Here is a 17675-nt window from a genome sequence, read left to right as displayed (position 1 = left end):
ACAGCAGGCTCAATGGCTTGGGATGTGAGTTCACCTGGATATGCTTAGTTCAGATGAGAAACCCAGTTCTGTCTTCGTGTGTATGCACCGAGCTCAACCATACGCCTGTTATGGTTCTGGGTTTAGGATCCCTACCCTTGTGACAGTTATACCCTAATAAGGTAAACAGTGTGATCATAGGTCAGCAATGCATAAAAATGTGTGTAACAAGGAACTTAAATCCACACAAGGTGCCCCTCCTGGAAAGATGGTATTGGATTGAACAAAGACTGATAGGTCTGGGGAGTGAGCCATGTAGCTGTCTAGAGAAAGTGTTCTGTGAATGCACATGTGCCCTGGCAGGCATGTCTGAAGGAGGGCACGTGTGCCTACGGATGTCTGGCCGGTCCTGTGTGGGTGTGGGTACTCTCTGGAGCCGGCACACACACGTGCGTGGATGTGACGAGGTGGCAGATGTTCACAGCCACAGCTGTCGAGTGGTTTATTCTAGGCCCGATCCATGCTTAGGTACGTCCAAGCACTGGAGTTACATCCTTACAACAAATCCAGAGAACAGTGTTCTTTCCATCTTAGAGACAAAAACGCGGGCCGAAGCAGTGGAAGAGGTTTGTCAGACTCAAGACGTTGCATCCGCCCCTGCACTGTAGTTGCACACGAATGCCGGTGACAAGCCTGTCTCCTGTGCACTTGTGGCAAGGCTCGGGCTATTTTCTGTATGACTGGCAGAGTGTAGCAGTGTGCCAAGACATACATTTTCTTGATGTATCTGTGCCAGTAGTCATGGCTTGGGGTGACTGTCTGGGACCTGTCGTGGCAACAGCACACCTGAGAGCTATGGGTGTGGTACATTGTTTCCGGGTGTGAGAAAATCCCCGTGGCTACCTAGGAATGCCAGGATGTGCAGGCTGCAGGAATTCGGAATCTGGACAGCTGAGGGGAGAGAGTCCTGTCCTTCACCTTCTAACCTGTACCAATAACAACCCACCCACCACTTCCTACCAATTGTAAGTCAGGGGGGCAGAGCCACAGTGGGCACCCCCGGACAGGTACATGGTATGCCAGCCCCTCCGGATCCACTATCCACCCATCTGCTCAGGGCCCTGGGGAGGCTGTTGGGCGGCATCAATGGCTCCCTTGTTCCCCAGTTTCCTGCTGCTCTTGACACTGAGGCCCCAGCAGGAGGAGCCTGAAAGGAGAGGGTTTTTACTCTTCTCCCTCCCTCCCAGGCTGTCATGGTTCACACCCCTCACACAATGGCAGCAGGCCTTTAACACTTGCCTCCCAATGTGAGTTATTCTCATGAGCTCTCTCTGGAACCCAGGGCCTCCACATTCTAGGCAAACACCTTATTACTGAAGTTACAGCTCCAGTTTTTTCTTTTCTTGATTTTTTTCTTTTTCTTTCTTTTTTTTTGAAGACGGAGTATTCCTGTGTAGCCTGGGCTAGCCTTAAATTCTCCCGTCTTCCTGCCTCCGTCTCCTGAGTGCCGGGATTACAGCCGTGTGTCACCAGTTCTGGCTCCCCTTTATTAGTTTCTCAGATACATCCCACACCTACGTTTGTTTTTGGAGACAGGGTTTCTCTGTGTATCTCTGACTGTCCTGGAACTCTTTCTGTAGACCAGGCTGGCCTCGAACTCACAGAGATCCACCTGCCTCTGCCTCCCTGAGTGCTGGGACTAAAGGCGTGCACCACCACTGCCCGGCTCCCATACCTTTTCTAAAGTCCCCTTTAAAAAACTCTCCCCAGTTTAAATGCACCTGTCTCCTGAGACCCCCAAGGGACAGTCACCCACAACACTATACCACAAGCCTTGACATCCACTGCCACAGTCTCTCAGTCTCTGCACGTGTCACTCGGTCTCATGTATTTCTATCTGGGCTTCCTTGTCACACCGCTGTTAGCCAAGGGTCAGCTCTGAGCCAAGTCAAGGGAAAACCGCTCTGTAAGCCAGTCCCTAGGCCCAGACTGCCAAACCAAACAGAAGCTGTCACCCACCAGACGGAAGGCGCAGGGACACTGCAACGTGAGCCACAACACCGCACGGTTCAGCCTCACATTACTGAGTTTTATTCTTCCCATGTGTATATAGTTGGGGACCGAGTCGATATACAGAAGCCTCTAAGTTCCGGGCGGTGTGTGAGTACATGTGCCTCCTTCCCTTGTCGTAAAGAAATGGATTTCCCCTGTGCATTGAGAACTTTGCTCGGAAGTTTGATGTTGCCACCACCTCATCCTAAGAAAGAGGTGTCCCCCTAGGAGGCAGCAGCTGATTGTCTGCAAGAAGCCACAGGGATGTCCTCACTCACATGGGGAGGACAAGGACAGTGGCCGAAGGAAAAGGGGCGTTTCCTACACCAGTGATTTGCCTCAAATAGGCCTCCTGGGGCTCCTAGACATAGAAGTGACAATAGGGACTCCAGTTACACCATGACCTGCAGTGACAGGGGCTCCAGCTACACTGTGACCTGCAGTGACAGGGGCTCCAGCTACACTGTGACCTGCAGTGACGGGGGCTCCAGCTACACTGTGACCTGCAGTGACAGGGGCTCCAGCTACACCATGACCTGCAGTGACAGGGGCTCCAGCTACACTGTGACCTGAAGTTTAAGAATGAGGAGTCTATCTTTAAAGGAAATCCTTCTCGTTGTCACACTGGCCATGTTTGCTGCACTCCCGGCTAACTGACAGCATCTCAAGCCCCTGCATAAGCAAAGTTAAACGCAGTGTATGGAAAGCAACAATTCAGAGTATAGCAAGTTCCCAGGCCCCAGTCCCTTGCCACTGGAAGGGCTCCTGGGAGGAGGGTGCTGAGACTGGGTACAGTCAATCCTGGAAGTCTTCCTGAGGGCGGTATCCAGAGGCGTGGAATGCAGAAGTCCAGACCCAGAAAGTGGAGGTTCCAAGGAGCTGGAAGAACAATGCCAAGAGCCTTAATTACCTTTTCCAGAAGCGTCCCACCCCACCCAAAACCTTCCACAGCTGTTTCCTTGAGGGCTATCATAGGGAGGCAGGGCAAAGGGTTTGCTATGGAAAGGGGCTCAGAGAAGCAGAGGTTCCCTCGGATCCTGGTCCTTGGCTGGGATCCCCACGAGGCTGAGCAGTTGGAATGGAATGTTCCTGGAATGAAGAGTCCGCCCCTCCCCCACGCCTCTCCTTCCTGAGCTCCCCAGGGCTGTTCCAGAGATTCCCAATATGGTGATGCTCTAGAGCCGCAGCTCTCCACCTTCCTACCCCGGCACCCTTTAAATCAGGTCCTCACGTTGTGGTGACCCCCAGCCATAAAACTATTGTCATTGCTACTTCACGACTATAATTTTGCCTCTGTTATGATCGTCTCTGTGTTTTCTGATGGTCTTAGGCAATCTCTGTGGGAGTGGAGACCCATAGGTTGAGAACCCCTGCTCTAGTGTCACCAAGGCTTGCATTGTTCCTCTGGTGGAACAACCCATCTTTATCCATCTTTTGTGTTGTCTCCTACCCTAGGCAGAGTGGTTCCACCATCACAGAGCCCCACTATGAGGCACTCAGTAGGACTTCTTTTTTTTTTTTAAATATTTATTTATTATGTATGCAATATTCTTTCTGTGTGTATGCCTGAAGGCCAGAAGAGGGCACCAGACCTCATTACAGATGGTTGTGAGCCACCATGTGGTTGCTGGGAATTGAACTCAGGACCTTTGGAAGAGCAGGCAATGCTCTTAACTGCTGAGCCATCTCTACAGCCCTCAGTAGGACTTCTTGCACCCATATGTTAGCCCTTCGCTAGTGTTCCTCGAGCTGGGGAGATAGCTCAGAGGTTAAGAGTATGTCCTGCTGTTGTATGGGTCTCAAGTTCAGCTCTCAGCACCCACACCAAACAGCTTACAAATGCCTGTAACTTCAGTTTCAGGGGGTCCCACACTTGTGTCCTCCAAGGGCACCTGCACACACACATAATTTTTTGTTGTTGTTGTTTTTTTGTTTTGTTTTGTTTTTTGTTTTTTCAAGATGGTTTCTCTGTAGCTTTGGAGCCTGTCCTGGAAATAGCTCTTGTAGACCAGGCTGGCCTCGAACTCAAAAAGATCCACCTGCCTCTGCCTCCTGAGTGCTGGGATTAATGACATGTGCCACCACCGCCTGGCTCACATACATATAATTTAAAATAAAAATCTTTTTTTTAAAAAAAAAAGGAAAAGATTTAGAGGCAGGAGTATTCATGCACACCTTTAACCCTGGCACTCAGGAGGCAGAGGCAGGTGATTCTCTTGAGTTGAAGGTCAGCCTGGTCTATAGTGCAACTTCTAAGGCTGCACAGAGAAATTCTGTCTCAAAAACCAAAACAAAAAATTAAAAACGGAAAGTCATTGCACCAAGCTGAGACAGTTCAGTTCACCCCAAGACCAGATTTCAGGTTTCTTTTGTTCTATTTTGAGCCCTTGTGCCTGCCATAGAACATGTTCTCCTCCTCTCCTGCTACCCAGGCTTTTTGCTCCCTTGGCACTGAATATCCCTGCCCAGAGCTTCAGGGAGGGGAGACAGCTGGAACAAGCCTTAGCTGTGCTGTGCATCCAGTCCTGTGCTGTGCATCCAGTCCTGTGCTGTGCATCCAGTCCTGTGCTGTGCATCCAGTCCTGTGCTGTGCATCCAGTCCTGTGCTGTGCATCCAGTCCTGTGCTGTGCATCCAGTCCTGTGCTGTGCATCCAGTCCTGTGCTGTGCATCCAGTCCTGAACATCTTTGGCCCACCCTTGCCATAAGCCAGGTATGTTGAGTCAGCTTGACTCACCTCTAGAACCCAGACAACCAGCAAGGGTGTGTCCAGTCCTGGGGGGCAGGGTGCAAGACACACTTGGCCGCCCCTGCAGCATCTCATACCTCCCGCCCAGGACTGGACCCACTAAAAATGAGAACTCAGAAATCCCCCCAAAATGGTGCTGTCGTTAGCCCACTGAGCTTACAGGTTTCCACCTTTGAGACCATCTGCACACCTCAGTCCTCTGACTCATAGGTGGGCATGGGGCTAAGAGCCTTGCATGTTGAGTGTTTGAGAGAATGTGAACCATAGGTGCTTAGTGCAGTGCCCAGTGTGAAGGAAGTGGTCCATTTATTCCAGAACTAAGGGTTCTCATCTCTCATCACTCTGGCCAGGGTGTAGTCAAGGAATAATGGGAGAAGAAACAGGCTGGGAATTTCCCAGCTTTCCTAAATACCTCCTCCCCCGCCTAGACTCTCCAACTCGGAGATGCCAGGGCAGCTGAGTGCTTGGTTCTCAAGGAATCAAGCTGTCAGCACAAGGCACTGCCCACTGCAGGTCTGGAACACCTTTGTCTGGACCTGTCACTTCAGCCTAATGTCTAGGAACCACATTGGTCGTTAGGTGGTGGCGGAACCAAGTAAATACAGAACTGACTCGGGTGCCGGCAGTCAACAGTGGAAGCCTCTTCCCAAGAAGTCTTTCCTACTGGAATCTCTCCTTGAAGGCAGGGTCCCCTCTGCACCTCTTCTTGAGTTGTGCTCCCAGGGATGATGGATGCAGAGCAGAACCCCAGCCTACTCACGCTAGAAGCCATCACTAGAACCACTCCGTCAGTAACGGGCCTCGGGAACAGCCACCGTTTATTACGCAGACCCTAACAGCCCAAAGCCAGCAAGCCCCGGACCACGGAGGAGTTAGTGGAGGACTGACCCACCCGAAACAGAACACGCTCCAGGCCACGCCCCCAACTCTCACTAAGCAGCTCCACACTGCCCTCTGGTGGCCATGCTAAGTTAACTGCTGGGACCAGCCTAAAAGCAAAGGGGCTTGTGCTTCTGTTTACTGAGCACCCAGATTCACTGGTTGACATAGTGTCCTCATTGCACAGATCCCCGGGGTCCCTGAACTCGCCCAGTCTGCAGACTAAGGGCCATCAAGAAAGTATTCATCCAGAGCTACACAGTGAGACCCTGTCTCAAAAGCAAACGAAAGTGTTCAGGAAGTCATGTGGGAAGAGTGCTTCTGATGAGGGGTAGAGTAGATAAGCCAAAGTCTAAAACATGACTTCCAGAGGCTGGGGGTGTAGCTCAGGTAGTGAGTGCCTGCTCAGCATGGACCAGACCCTGGGTCCAACACCAGACCCATAAACACAGCATTGTGGGGTATGCACCCAAAACCCCATCATTTGGGAGGTGGAGGCAAGAGACCAGAAGTCCACAGTTGGGACCAGACAGGTAGTTCAGTAGGTAAAGATGCCTCTGCCGGGCCTGACCACCTGAGCTCAACCTCTGGGACCCACCTGGTGGAAGAGAGAATGGATTCCTGCAAATTTTCCTCTGACCTCCACACAGGGCTCTGGTACATGCATGCCCCCCCTCACCCACCCACAAATAAGGCATGTTTTGAAAAAAAAAAAAGTTCAAAATCATCCTCAGCTATTTATGGAGGTTAAGGCAAACTGTCTCAAAAAATAAAATTAGAAAATAACCTGGGTTCCAGTTAGGTCTCCTGGGACGGTGACATCCAGGAAGGCTGCCCGGAAGAGATCTAAAGAGCAAACCCTTCACGGTGGAGACCGTCTGGTACATGTTCCTCCTGGAACCCAGGGAATAAATGGAAACCCGGGTCTGCTGGGTGAGGAGAGCCTGGAGCCAGACCTGGGGGACTCTATACAGGGCTCAGGCAGGGCGAGAAGGTGACTTTCACTTGGTTGAAAGGTGCACACAGACTAACTGTATAACCTGAGGTTCGAGTCAGTGAGTTCTGTGTGCCTTGGCCCAGACTTCTTTTTTTTGGGTGGGGGCAGCCTGGCTACTGAAAGGGAAGGGAGTAGAGGGAGGGACCATCGCTGCCTATCCCCCCACGTGCCCACCCACTCTTCTCCAGCAAGTGTCATCTCTCTGTATCCACCCACCCCACCTCTAAATCAGGTCAAAGCTGATTACAGTGAACCCCAGAGACGGTCCTAACTAATGTCAGGGAGCACTCTATGCCATTAGCTGAAAGCAGCCGCAGAGCCACTGCCGTCCTGCAGACCAGCAATCAGGTGGTCCTGGCAGAAGCCCAGCGCTGCAACCAGCAATGTCACCTCCAAGAAGTCCTGTGCTCTCTGGGCCTCAGCACCCCAGATAAACTGAGAGGGCTCAGTAAGTCCGCCCTATCCGGGGAAGCCAGGACATGCCAGAGTCCCCACGACACTGGTCCCAGGGCTTTCTCAGAAGCTCTGAGTGGTCCAGCTAAGGCGGCTTCATGAAGGCCTTCTGAGAACCCAGCCGCTAAGTCTGTTATGTGTGGAGAGGAAGGCCTGATGGGGGGAGGGTCAGCAGAGGACTCCTGCCCATCACAATCTACTTGACTCCATTACTGATGTGACTCTGACATCTTCCTCTTTCTCCTTCACTCCCTTCTCAGGTCTGACAGGAGGGACAACCATATTCAGAGAAGCTGTGACTAGGAGAGGGGACAGGGTCACTGTAGACAGGGTCCAGAGGTCAGCTCTCCCTAGCTGGAACACAATGAAAAGGGCGCCTAGGATCAGGGATCTCTCTCTCTCTCTCTCTCTCTCTCTCGGCATGTGACCTTGAGAAATCCCTTTTTCATTTTATAAAATGAGGACTTTAAATTAGCTCCTGGTTCCTGAGACACAAGGCAGCACCCGTCTCTAGGTGTGATTTAAATGAGTAAAATGTCCTACCACGGCTTTTACAGTGAGAAAAAGACTCCTACGTCCCATTTTGGCTTCCCCCGCGGCCCTCCGGAGAGGCAGATATACCCACTTTACCACTGACGAGTGGGCTGTCATCAATCAGATGCAGGAAGCAAGCCAGGGGCCAGGCCACTGAGTGTGGACAGAGGAATGGGGGCCTGAAGGGCATCTTGTCAGGAAGAAGCAGGTGGCATTTCCAGTCTGGCCCTTTAAGGCCCGCCTTTCTGGAAGCTGATGCCATGCCTGCTCCCTTGGGGCTGTTAAAGAGTCACCTGGCTCTGTCCCTGACAGAGCAATCTTAAAGGTACATTGGGGAGGGCTGCTGGTTGAGCAGGTGATAAACCTCCCATTCTGATCATCTCCACCAGGCTACAAACACAGGTAACAAAATTATTAGGAATATGAGAAAAGCTGTCTCCTAGAAGAGGCCTAACTAAACACGCTGGGGGCAAATCTTCAACTTCTATGGGATTCTGTCTCCTCCAATGGGAAAGGGGCTCCGAGGAGGACAATCCCATCATACAGCCCCAAGGCAGCGCTCCTTCCATCCTGGGGTCTTACTCTTCCCTCCCCTCCCCGAGAGATGGAGCCCTGCTGTGTAGAAACCAGCAGCTTCAAGGGCAGGACTTTACTTACAGTCCCAGGGGACCCAGGAGAGACCACACAAGCGCAGGTGAAGGTGGCAGATGCTACAGTATCGCAGCAGGCTCCAGCCAGTTAAAGTTTGCCACCGAATCCTTCCTGAAGCCCAACACCCTCCACTAGTTCAGCTCTGTAAGGGATCAACAGCGCTGCCACTTAACCCAACATGAGAGAAGCCACGAAAAAAGGGACAGCTCCCTTAGGGCCTCACAGATGCCAGACACCCCAGAGATGGGAGATCCCGACTACTGCACCCCTCGACACTGACACACGGTACCCCCAGAAAGCACCAGTTAACAACACCTCACCTTAGTCTCATTTTCAGGGCCCCCGGGCCCCCACCTGTCTCCTCCGCAGAGATGACGCGGTCCATCTAGCCAGCACTCAGACCCGTCCGTCCGTCCGTCCTTCCGCCTGTCTCCGGAGCCCAGGGGTCGCGGGTTCTGAGGTTAGCGCTGCGGGGAGGCGGGGCCGCGGGGCGGGCTGCGGCGGAAGGGCGAGTCGGGCTCGGGGCAGTGGCCGCGCCGCAGCCGCCCGGCACCCCAGGGTACGCAGCTCCCCAGGCCCAGCGCCGAGGCCAGCAGCGCGGGAGGACGACCCCGGCGGCCGCGGCGCGCACCCTTCTTGAGACGCGACCCGTGCGCCGCCAGGTAGAGCTCGGCCTGGGCCACGCCGCCGCTCAGGCGACTCAGGCTCTCGGCGCGGTGCGCCAGGCGCAGCTCGGCAGCCAAGAAGACTCGGTGCAGCTGCAGCACCCGGCTCTCCAGCTCCGACACCAGGCGCCGGCGGCCCTCCACTTCCAGCAGTCGCCGCCGCGCTTCGGCCAGCTCCAGCGCACGGCCCCCCGCCCCTGCCGCCGCACCCGCACCCCCGCCCGAGCCTCCCGCCGGGCCCGCGCCCCCCGGACCCCCACTAGCACCCTGGCGCCAGCGCTGCAGCTCCTGCCCCTCCACGGGTGTCTCCGCCGCCTCGGGCAAGGGCGGTGACTGAGTGGGTGTCGGGGTCGAGGTCGGCGATGGAGGCGGGGGCTGGAGGGACGGCAGAGGCTCCCGGGGTGGCGGCGGGGGGGACCCCGGTTCTGCCGTCCCTTCCTGGGCCCCTGGGCCACAGGCGCTGATGCGGCAGCCCGGCATCCCCCGCCCCGCGGCGGTCCCCGGCTGTCGGTACGATGGGAGGAGAGATGCTGGGCACGACAGAAGGGAGAGGCGGCCGCAGAACCCACACCCAGGCCGCACGCGCCGCCCCGCAACTTATAGCACATGGGGCGGAGCGATGGGCCGCACAGCCAATCCGAGACTTGCGGGCCCTGCCCTCAACCTAGAAGCGTGTCCGCAAGCACCTCAGGTTCCCGGTCCTTCTCCCGGGTTGGCCCTATTTGGGGATCACCCCAAATTTTGGGTGGATAAGTAGCGGTCACTTTCCTCGTCTGGACTCTCACAGCGGTAAACTTCGAAGGGATGCTTAAAAGTCATACATTTCAGTCTCCACCCTGAGGATTTGGACTGAGCGTCACCCCCGCCCCCCCTTCCCCGCCCTCACGACTGTGAGAGCCTGGCCTAAAACTCAGCGCTCAGGATCTCCTGGATCACAAGGCTCGCTAGGACGCCCTCCTCCATCATTCTGGGGTTGTGCGGTGATTAAGGCAAAGGGACGACTGACGTCCACAGAAGGATGGACTTATGATTGGATTGGTTGCCCACCAGGAAGACACTTGGCTTGCAAAACAGACCCCACAGCCGCTGCTGCTGGGTCCGCCTTCGTGGGGCCCTTAGAGAACCCCAAGGTGTGCAAAATTATTTTACAGCTCCACGCCTGCCTGTGTGTGCACCTGCCTGCACACGATTCCTCCCCCGTACCATTTACGTGGAGGGGGAGACTTTGAAGAAGCCACGTGCTCTGTGCTCAAGGTCACATTGCGGGATAGTGACTGAGTCTGGGCGGAAATGAATAAGCTCAACCATTCGTCGAAGCCCTTTGAGATACTTGGATTCCTCTCCTCCCCCAGGCGCTCGGCTCTGTATCTCGGATTTTAATCATCCTGGCTCTACCCAATTTCTTTCCCCCGCAGCTGAAGTAGACTTGCTGTTCCCGCATTGGCCCAGACCCCAGTGGCCCTGCCTCCGATTGTATCTGTTTGAATGTGCTATCAAAGTCCGGGGTGGGAGGGGACAAAGTCCGGAGGGCTGGAAAGCAGCTCTGAACCCCATTAGGAAGGACTACAGAGGTTTCAGAGGGCCTGCCAAAAGTGTGGCCAGCGCCCCAAATCTCAAAGACTCTGAAGAGAAGTCTGGTTAGAGGAGGAGGAAAGCCTTGGTCCCTCCCTTCCCCTGACCTTCTCTAAGTGCTTACGGGCGCCTTTTGATTGAGTTACCGCGGACTGTAGGCATGACAACAAGTCTCCAGAGAGGCAGCGAGGGAGGAAGGGAGAGAGCGAGGGAGTTCGATTCAGAGAAGAGAGAAGACTCACAGATAGAAAAGGGGTGTTGAATTAACAGGAGTACCTCTCTCAGAGGAGACACACCGGGGAGATGACTCCGCAAGAGGAAGAGGAGGGGCCATTCAGCTCTCTGAGCTCAGTCCAGTAACAGGATCTAGGGCTTCGGGTTAACAGGTACCTAGGTATAGAGACGCGGGGTTTGGGGGGGGGGGGCGACATGGCACAGTGGGGAAAGTGAAGCCCAGGGAATGGGAACTCAGAAAGTCAGAGGGGTTCAATGAGATTGAGTAAGGCATCCTAAATACGGGTCTGTTTTTGAGAACAGCTTTGGGTCTCTCAATGCAAAAGCAATCCATCCAGAGAAACTTGACTGATTGATGTTTTCTGCATCAACTGCCAACTTCCAGATGAATGGAGGTGAGGAACAACAGACAGGCCCTTATCCTGCACCACCACCCCCCCCCAAGTCTCAACATCACTCCCATTCCTATATGGTGGCACAAGGCTGTAATTTCACCCTTTCCAAGGTAGAGGCTGGAGGATCAAGAGTTCAAGGCCAACCTGAGCTACATGAAACCCTTACTAAAAAGAGAAAGGCCAGGGATGACAGCCCATACCCTTCCTCCCAGTACTTGGCAGGCAGAGGTAAAAGGATCTCTGCAAGTTCAAGGACAGCCTGGTCTACCTAGTGAACTCCAGGGCAGTCAGAAAAATTAGAGAACCCTGTCTCAAACAAACAATGAACATGGAGAGTGAGGACAGTACCATAGGGTAGGGCTGCCTAAGGAATAGAGTAGTAAGGAATCATTATCTAAAGTTTCTTTTTTTTTTTTTTTTTTTTTTGGTTTTTCGAGACAGGGTTTCTCTGTGGTTTTTTGGAGCCTGTCCTGGAACTAGCTCTGTAGACCAGGCTGGTCTCGAACTCACAGAGATCCGCCTGCCTCTGCCTCCCGAGTGCTGGGATCTAAAGTTTCATATAATACGTATGTCTATGTGTATATACATACATACATACACAGTTGAAATTAAAATTTCCCACCTGGTCTGACAATGCTACCCAAGAGTCATAGACTAAAACCCCAAAACTGAGCTTGGGAAGCCATCTTTGGAGTTGCTGCTAGTCAGGGTAGCCCAAGAGGCTTCTGAAACATTGTAGGCTATGGCCACTGCCCTTGGTTGCTTCCCAGAAGCTGAAGGTAAGTCATGATTGCTGAAGGCGCTATACACTTTGAACACAGGACCCACATATCCAAGCTAAACCTGACCCGAAATCCTCCTCCCTGAGACTAGCTTTCTTTTTTTTTTTTTTTTTTTTTGATTTTTCGAGACAGGGTTTCTCCGTAGCTTTTGGCTCCTGTCCTGGAACTAGCTCTTGCAGACCAGGCTGGCCTCGAACCCACAGAGATACGCCTGCCTCTGCCTCCCTAGTGCTGGGATTAAAGGCGTGCGCCACCACCGCCCGGCCTGAGACTAGCTTTTATGGCACCAGAAGGTCCCATGCAGGCTTCCAAGAGAGGGAAGCAACCAACAGAGCTACCCAGCTGTGATGCCCATGAACCATTTACACTAAAGGTGCAGGGGTGGCACCCAGATCTCTATGGTAACCAGTAGCTTTCTAATTGGACTTAAGGCTTGTTCGGCAAGAGGGAAATCATGCCTGCTGCTGGAAATGTAGCCAACCACCTCAGGCTATTAGATCACAGAGCTTGGAGGAGAATCTACTGCTGCCGTTTTACCAAAGCAGCACAATTTCTGTGTTCTAAATCTGTATCCTTAATCCTTATAGCCATAGACAAGTGCAGCTCTCCCTCGTTGTCGAAGAAACTTTCCTTTGCAACAGGCAGAGACCATTATAGACAACCACACTGATCCAAATGCAGAGCACGAGCGACCATGCGATGCCCAGCCCCCAGTGATCCGACGTGGTGCCCAGCCCCCAGTGATCCGATGCGGTGCCCAGTCCCAGTGATCCAATGTGGTGCCCATCCCCCAGTGATCCGACGGGGTGCCCAGCCCACAGTGATCCGATGCGATGCCCAGTCCCCAGTGATCCATCTACAACATAACTCCTATACCTAAGGAGAAAATCTCCCCAATTATTTATCCAATGCTAAGTGGTCAGCCCTGAATCATATACATACAAGCACCATCACCATTATACAAACTAAGTAGGCTGTGGTTATACTTTTAAGAATGTAAGCCGGGGCTGGAGAGATGGCTCAGAGGTTAAGAGCATTGCCTGCTCTACCAAAGGTCCTGAGTTCAATTCCCAGCAACCACATGGTGGCTCACAACCATCTGTAATGAGGTCTGGTGCCCTCTTCTGGCCAGCAGGCATACACACAGACAGAATATTGTATACATAATAAATAAATATTTAAAAAAAAAAAAAAAAAAGAATGTAAGCCGGTGAGGCAGAGGCAGGCGGATCTTTGTGAGTTCGAGACCAGCCTGGTCTACAAGAGCTAGTTCCAGGACAGTCTCCAAAACCATAGAGAAACCCTGTCTCGAAAAAACCAAAAAAAAAAAAAAAAAAAAAAAGAATGTAAGCCGGGCAATGGTGGCGCACGCCTTTGATCCCAGCACTCGGGAGGCAGAGGCAGGCAGATCTTTGTGAGTTCGAGACCAGTCTGGTCTACAGAGCTAGTTCCAGGACAGGCTCCAAAGCCACAGAGAAACCCTGTCTCGAAAAACCAAAAGAAAAAAAAAAAACAAAAGAATATATGTATATGTGTATTACAAATACATATTCTCTCTCTCTCCCTCCTCTCTCTCTCTTTTTCTTTCTCTCTTTGATTTTGGATTTGGTTCCTGTTCCCCTTTCGTGCAGAGAACTGTGATCTGTGAGTCCACCCCTGAATAAAGAACCCTTTATTATACTAAAAAACCCAAATATATATATATACACAAACACACACACACACAATACAAGAAAAAGAGGCCATGAATTTAAGAGAGAGCAAAGGGGATTCATGGGAGGTGTCAAAGGGAAGGAGAGAAATGATGGAATTGCGAGTATCAGACTGTCAAGAACCTGCCTCAGGGCTGCTGGGATGGCTTCCCAGATAGAGGCACCTCTTTCCCAGCCTGACTGTGTGAGTTTGATCCCTGGGAGTTATATGATGGAAGAAGAGAACTTTCTCACAAAGTTGTCCCCTGACCTCCACCTGTATGCAGTGACACACAGATATAGGCACACAAAAGAAACAAAAATAAAATAAAAATGTAACTTCTTTTTAAGAAAAAAAGGACTGTTATTTGCTGAACAAAACTGAACCCCACCATTGGTCAGATCCAGAGAACCTCTCAGATCTGGGTTCAAAACCTCCACACACTTTCTTTTTTTTTTTTCTTAAACTTGGTTTATTTATTTATTATGTACACAGTGTTCAGCCTCCATGCCTGCAGGCCAGAAGAGGGCACCAGACTCCATTACAGATGGTTGTGAGCCATCATGTGGTTGCTGGGAATTGAACTCAAGACCTCTGGAAGAGCAGTCAGTGCTCTTAACCTCTGAGCCATCTCTCCAGCCGGAAGCGTGACTCAGCAGTCAAGCTGGGTTCAATCCCCAGCACCGTGTAAAATAAAAACAACAAGCAGCTATGATGGCTCCTGCCTGTTGTCCAGCACGTGAGAAATCGTCAAGAGGATGAGAAGCACAAGATCATCCTTGGCTGTACAGCAAGTGCCGGGCCAGACCAGGCTACAGGAGACTGCCTCAGATTCCAAATAACTAGGAAGATAGGGAGGTTGGTAGATAGATAGATAGATAGATAGATAGATAGATAGATAGATAGATAGATAGATAGATAGATAGATAGATGATAGATAGATGATAGAGAGATAGATGATAGATAGATAGATAGATAGATAGATAGATAGATAGATAGATAGATAGATAGATAGGTAAATAGATAGATAGGTAAATAGAGAGATAGATGATAGATAGATAGATAGATAGATAGATAGATAGATAGATAGATAGATAGACAGAGAGATATTGGGTAGGTAGATAGATAGATAGATAGATAGATAGATAGATAGATAGATAGAGTGTTCACTGAATAAGTCAATATTCTATTTCTTTACATCATCCCTAGATATGGAAATCAGCAGACTTTTCTTCCTAAAAGGAAGTTAAAACTCTCAAAGTCAGCCGGGCGGTGGTGGCGCACGCTTTTAATTCCAGCACTCGGGAGGCAGAGGCAGGTGAATCTCTGTGAGTTCGAGACCAGTCTGGTCTACAGAGCTAATTCCAGGACAGGCTCCAAAGCCACAGAGAAACCCTGTCTTGAAAAACAAAAAAACAAAACAAAACAAAACAAAAAAAACTCTCAAAGTCACATAACTGAGCTGGGAGTGTTGGCTCACAGCTATAACCCCAGAGTTCAGGAGTTTTCGGCAATAAGAATGCCATGGGTCAGAGACCAGTCTAGGCAACATATTGAATTCTAGGCCGATCTAATCAATAGTGTAAGACCCTGTCTCAAAAAGGTGAAGACTAACACCAGCCAGATGGCTTATCAGCTAAAAGTCAGCACAAGTCTGACAAAATGAGTTCGATTCCCAGAACTCACAGGGGAATAAGAAGCAGTTCCCGAAAGCGCCCTGTGTGCCTCATTCACACGCACACCACACACAGACATGCAACAATAATAATAAGTAACAACTTTTTAAAAGTTAAACACTTTTAAGATGGGGTCCTATTCTGTAACATTAACTATCCTGGAACTCACTCCGTAGACCAGCCTGGCCTTGAACTCACAGAGATCCTCCTGCCTCTGCCTTCCAAGTGCTTGGATTAAAGGCATATACCATCACACTGGATATTCACTATCTTATTCCTATCCTCTGAGGTATTATATATAAATATGTTGTGTGTATTATATAACATATATGTGATAAATTTTTTCATTATTGATGGAGTTTTCCCTCTATTCTAGTTTTCCTTGTAGCTGGAATCCTTTGACATTTAGTAGAATGCTTGGGTCTAAAAGCACTCGTACCTAAATGCCCCTCGACTGAAGAATGGATAGGACAAATGTGGTACATTTAAACAATGGAGTACTACACAGCAGAAAAAAAATTACATCTTGAATTTTGCAGAAAAATGGATGGAGCTAGAAAACATTATTTTGAGTGAGGCAACCCAGACACAGAAAGACAATTATCACATGTACTCACTCATAGGTGGTTTTTAAACAGAAAGCAAAGAAAGCCATCCTACAAACCACAATGCCAGAGAATGTAGACAACAATGAGGCCCCTAAGAGAGACTTACATAGCTCTAATATACATGGGAAGTAGAAAGTAGAAAAAGACAAGATCTCCTGAGTAAATTGGGAGCATAGGGACCTTGGGGGAGGGCTGAAGGGAGGAGGGTAGAGGCAGGGAGAGGAGCAGAGAAAGATATAGAGCTCAATAAAAATCAATAAAAAATGAAAGAGTGGCTGGAGAGATGGTTCAGTAGTTAAGAGCATTCTCTGCTCTTCTGTTGTGCCCAGATTACGAATCTCCGGGGTGGGAGAGGGGAAGACCACTATCTTCCTGGGAAAACATTCTGCTAGGAAATTTCTTCTCGCCCCTTTGAGAATAAGGGGTGAGGATCCTATACTTCCAAAGGTCCTGAGTTCAATTCCCAGCAACCACATGGTGGCTCACAACCACCTGTAATGAGGTCTGGTGCCCTCTTCTAGCCTGCAAGAATATACATAGACAGACTATTGTATACATAATAAATATATAAATATTTTTTAAAAGATGAAACAATAATGTTACCTGGTGTAACAAATAAGGCTGTTACTTCCAATGGGCTAAAAACACTAACAGTAAAGTTCCCAGTTTAAAAATAAAAGCACTCGTGTGTGTCTGTGTGTGTGTGTGTGTGTGTGTGTGTTGTTAGATACGAGACTCGGGGCACTCTGCACACTAGGCAAGAGTTCTACCACAGAGATGTACCACCATCCTAATATCCACTGGAATGGGGAACAATGGGAGCAGGCACCATCAGAACCAAGACCTCCCCTCTGCACTCATTCATTCATTCTTCTCTCTCCCCCACTCCTCAATTTGATGATACCTTTCTCCGCTGGGCTGACTGATGAGATGGGATAGGAGACACAGCCATAACGGGATAAGCCCTGCCATGGTGACTGGATTCAGTACTGTTTATACCTGCTTGGAAGAAACACAGAGGCTGCAGGAATACATTGCCCAATGAGGCCAGCTGGGGAAGACAAGGTGCAGGAGGTGGTATTTCAGCTGAGAACTGCAGGATGAGTCAATGTGAAGAATACAGAGATGCGGTGCGGGGGCGGACTCAGGGTAGGAATACCATGTGTAGACCAGCAGAGAGAGACGGGTGGCAACTGACCGTTTTCTTGACGTCTTGTTTAACTTCGCACTCCCAGCAGTGGACAGGGACCACAGCCAACCACTTATGAGTACACGGCTAGCCCAACAAGCTGAGCGCTCTGAATGAGGAAGCTGGCAGCGGAGGATGGGCTCAGTTGGGAGAGCCTGAGGCCCTGGGATAGATCCCAGCACCAAACACATTAGCCAGGTGTGGTGACACAGCCTATGGTCCCGGCATTCAGGAGGTAATTCAAACCAGGATGACACTCTTTTTTTCTTCTTCTTTTTTTTTTTTTTTAAATATTTATTTATTATGTATACAATATTCTGTCTGCAGGCCAGAAGAGGTCACCAAACCTCATTATAGATGGTTGTGAGCCACCATGTGGTTGCTGGGATTTGAACTCGGGACCTTTGGAAGAACAGGCAATGCTCTTAACCACTGAGCCATCTCTCCAGCCCTTTTTTTCTTCTTGAGATGAGAAAAATGTCTCACCATGCAACTCTGGTAGCCTAGAATTTACTATGTAGACCAGCAGGCTGGCCTCAAACTCACAGAGATCCGTCTGCCTCTGCCTC

At 50.6% G+C, this 17675-nt stretch overlaps 1 protein-coding gene across 1 annotated transcript; it reads right to left on the bottom strand.

The window, feature by feature from the left end:
• Nucleotides 1-2042: 2042 nt before the first annotated feature.
• Nucleotides 2043-9532, bottom strand: Trnp1 (TMF1 regulated nuclear protein 1). The gene is made up of 2 exons (XM_057785538.1): nucleotides 8614-9532; nucleotides 2043-2910 (listed from the first exon to the last, which is right to left on the bottom strand). Exon 1 carries the CDS (start codon nucleotides 9436-9438, stop codon nucleotides 8755-8757), a length of 684 nt encoding a protein of 227 aa, XP_057641521.1. The 5' UTR covers nucleotides 9439-9532; the 3' UTR covers nucleotides 2043-2910; nucleotides 8614-8754.
• Nucleotides 9533-17675: the final 8143 nt, after the last annotated feature.

Source organism: Chionomys nivalis, chromosome 11, assembly GCF_950005125.1.
Source record: "Chionomys nivalis chromosome 11, mChiNiv1.1, whole genome shotgun sequence".
NCBI lineage: Eukaryota > Metazoa > Chordata > Mammalia > Rodentia > Cricetidae > Chionomys > Chionomys nivalis.
Note: the sequence above shows the minus strand (reverse complement) of the source record. Positions and strands in the feature narration are given on the sequence as shown.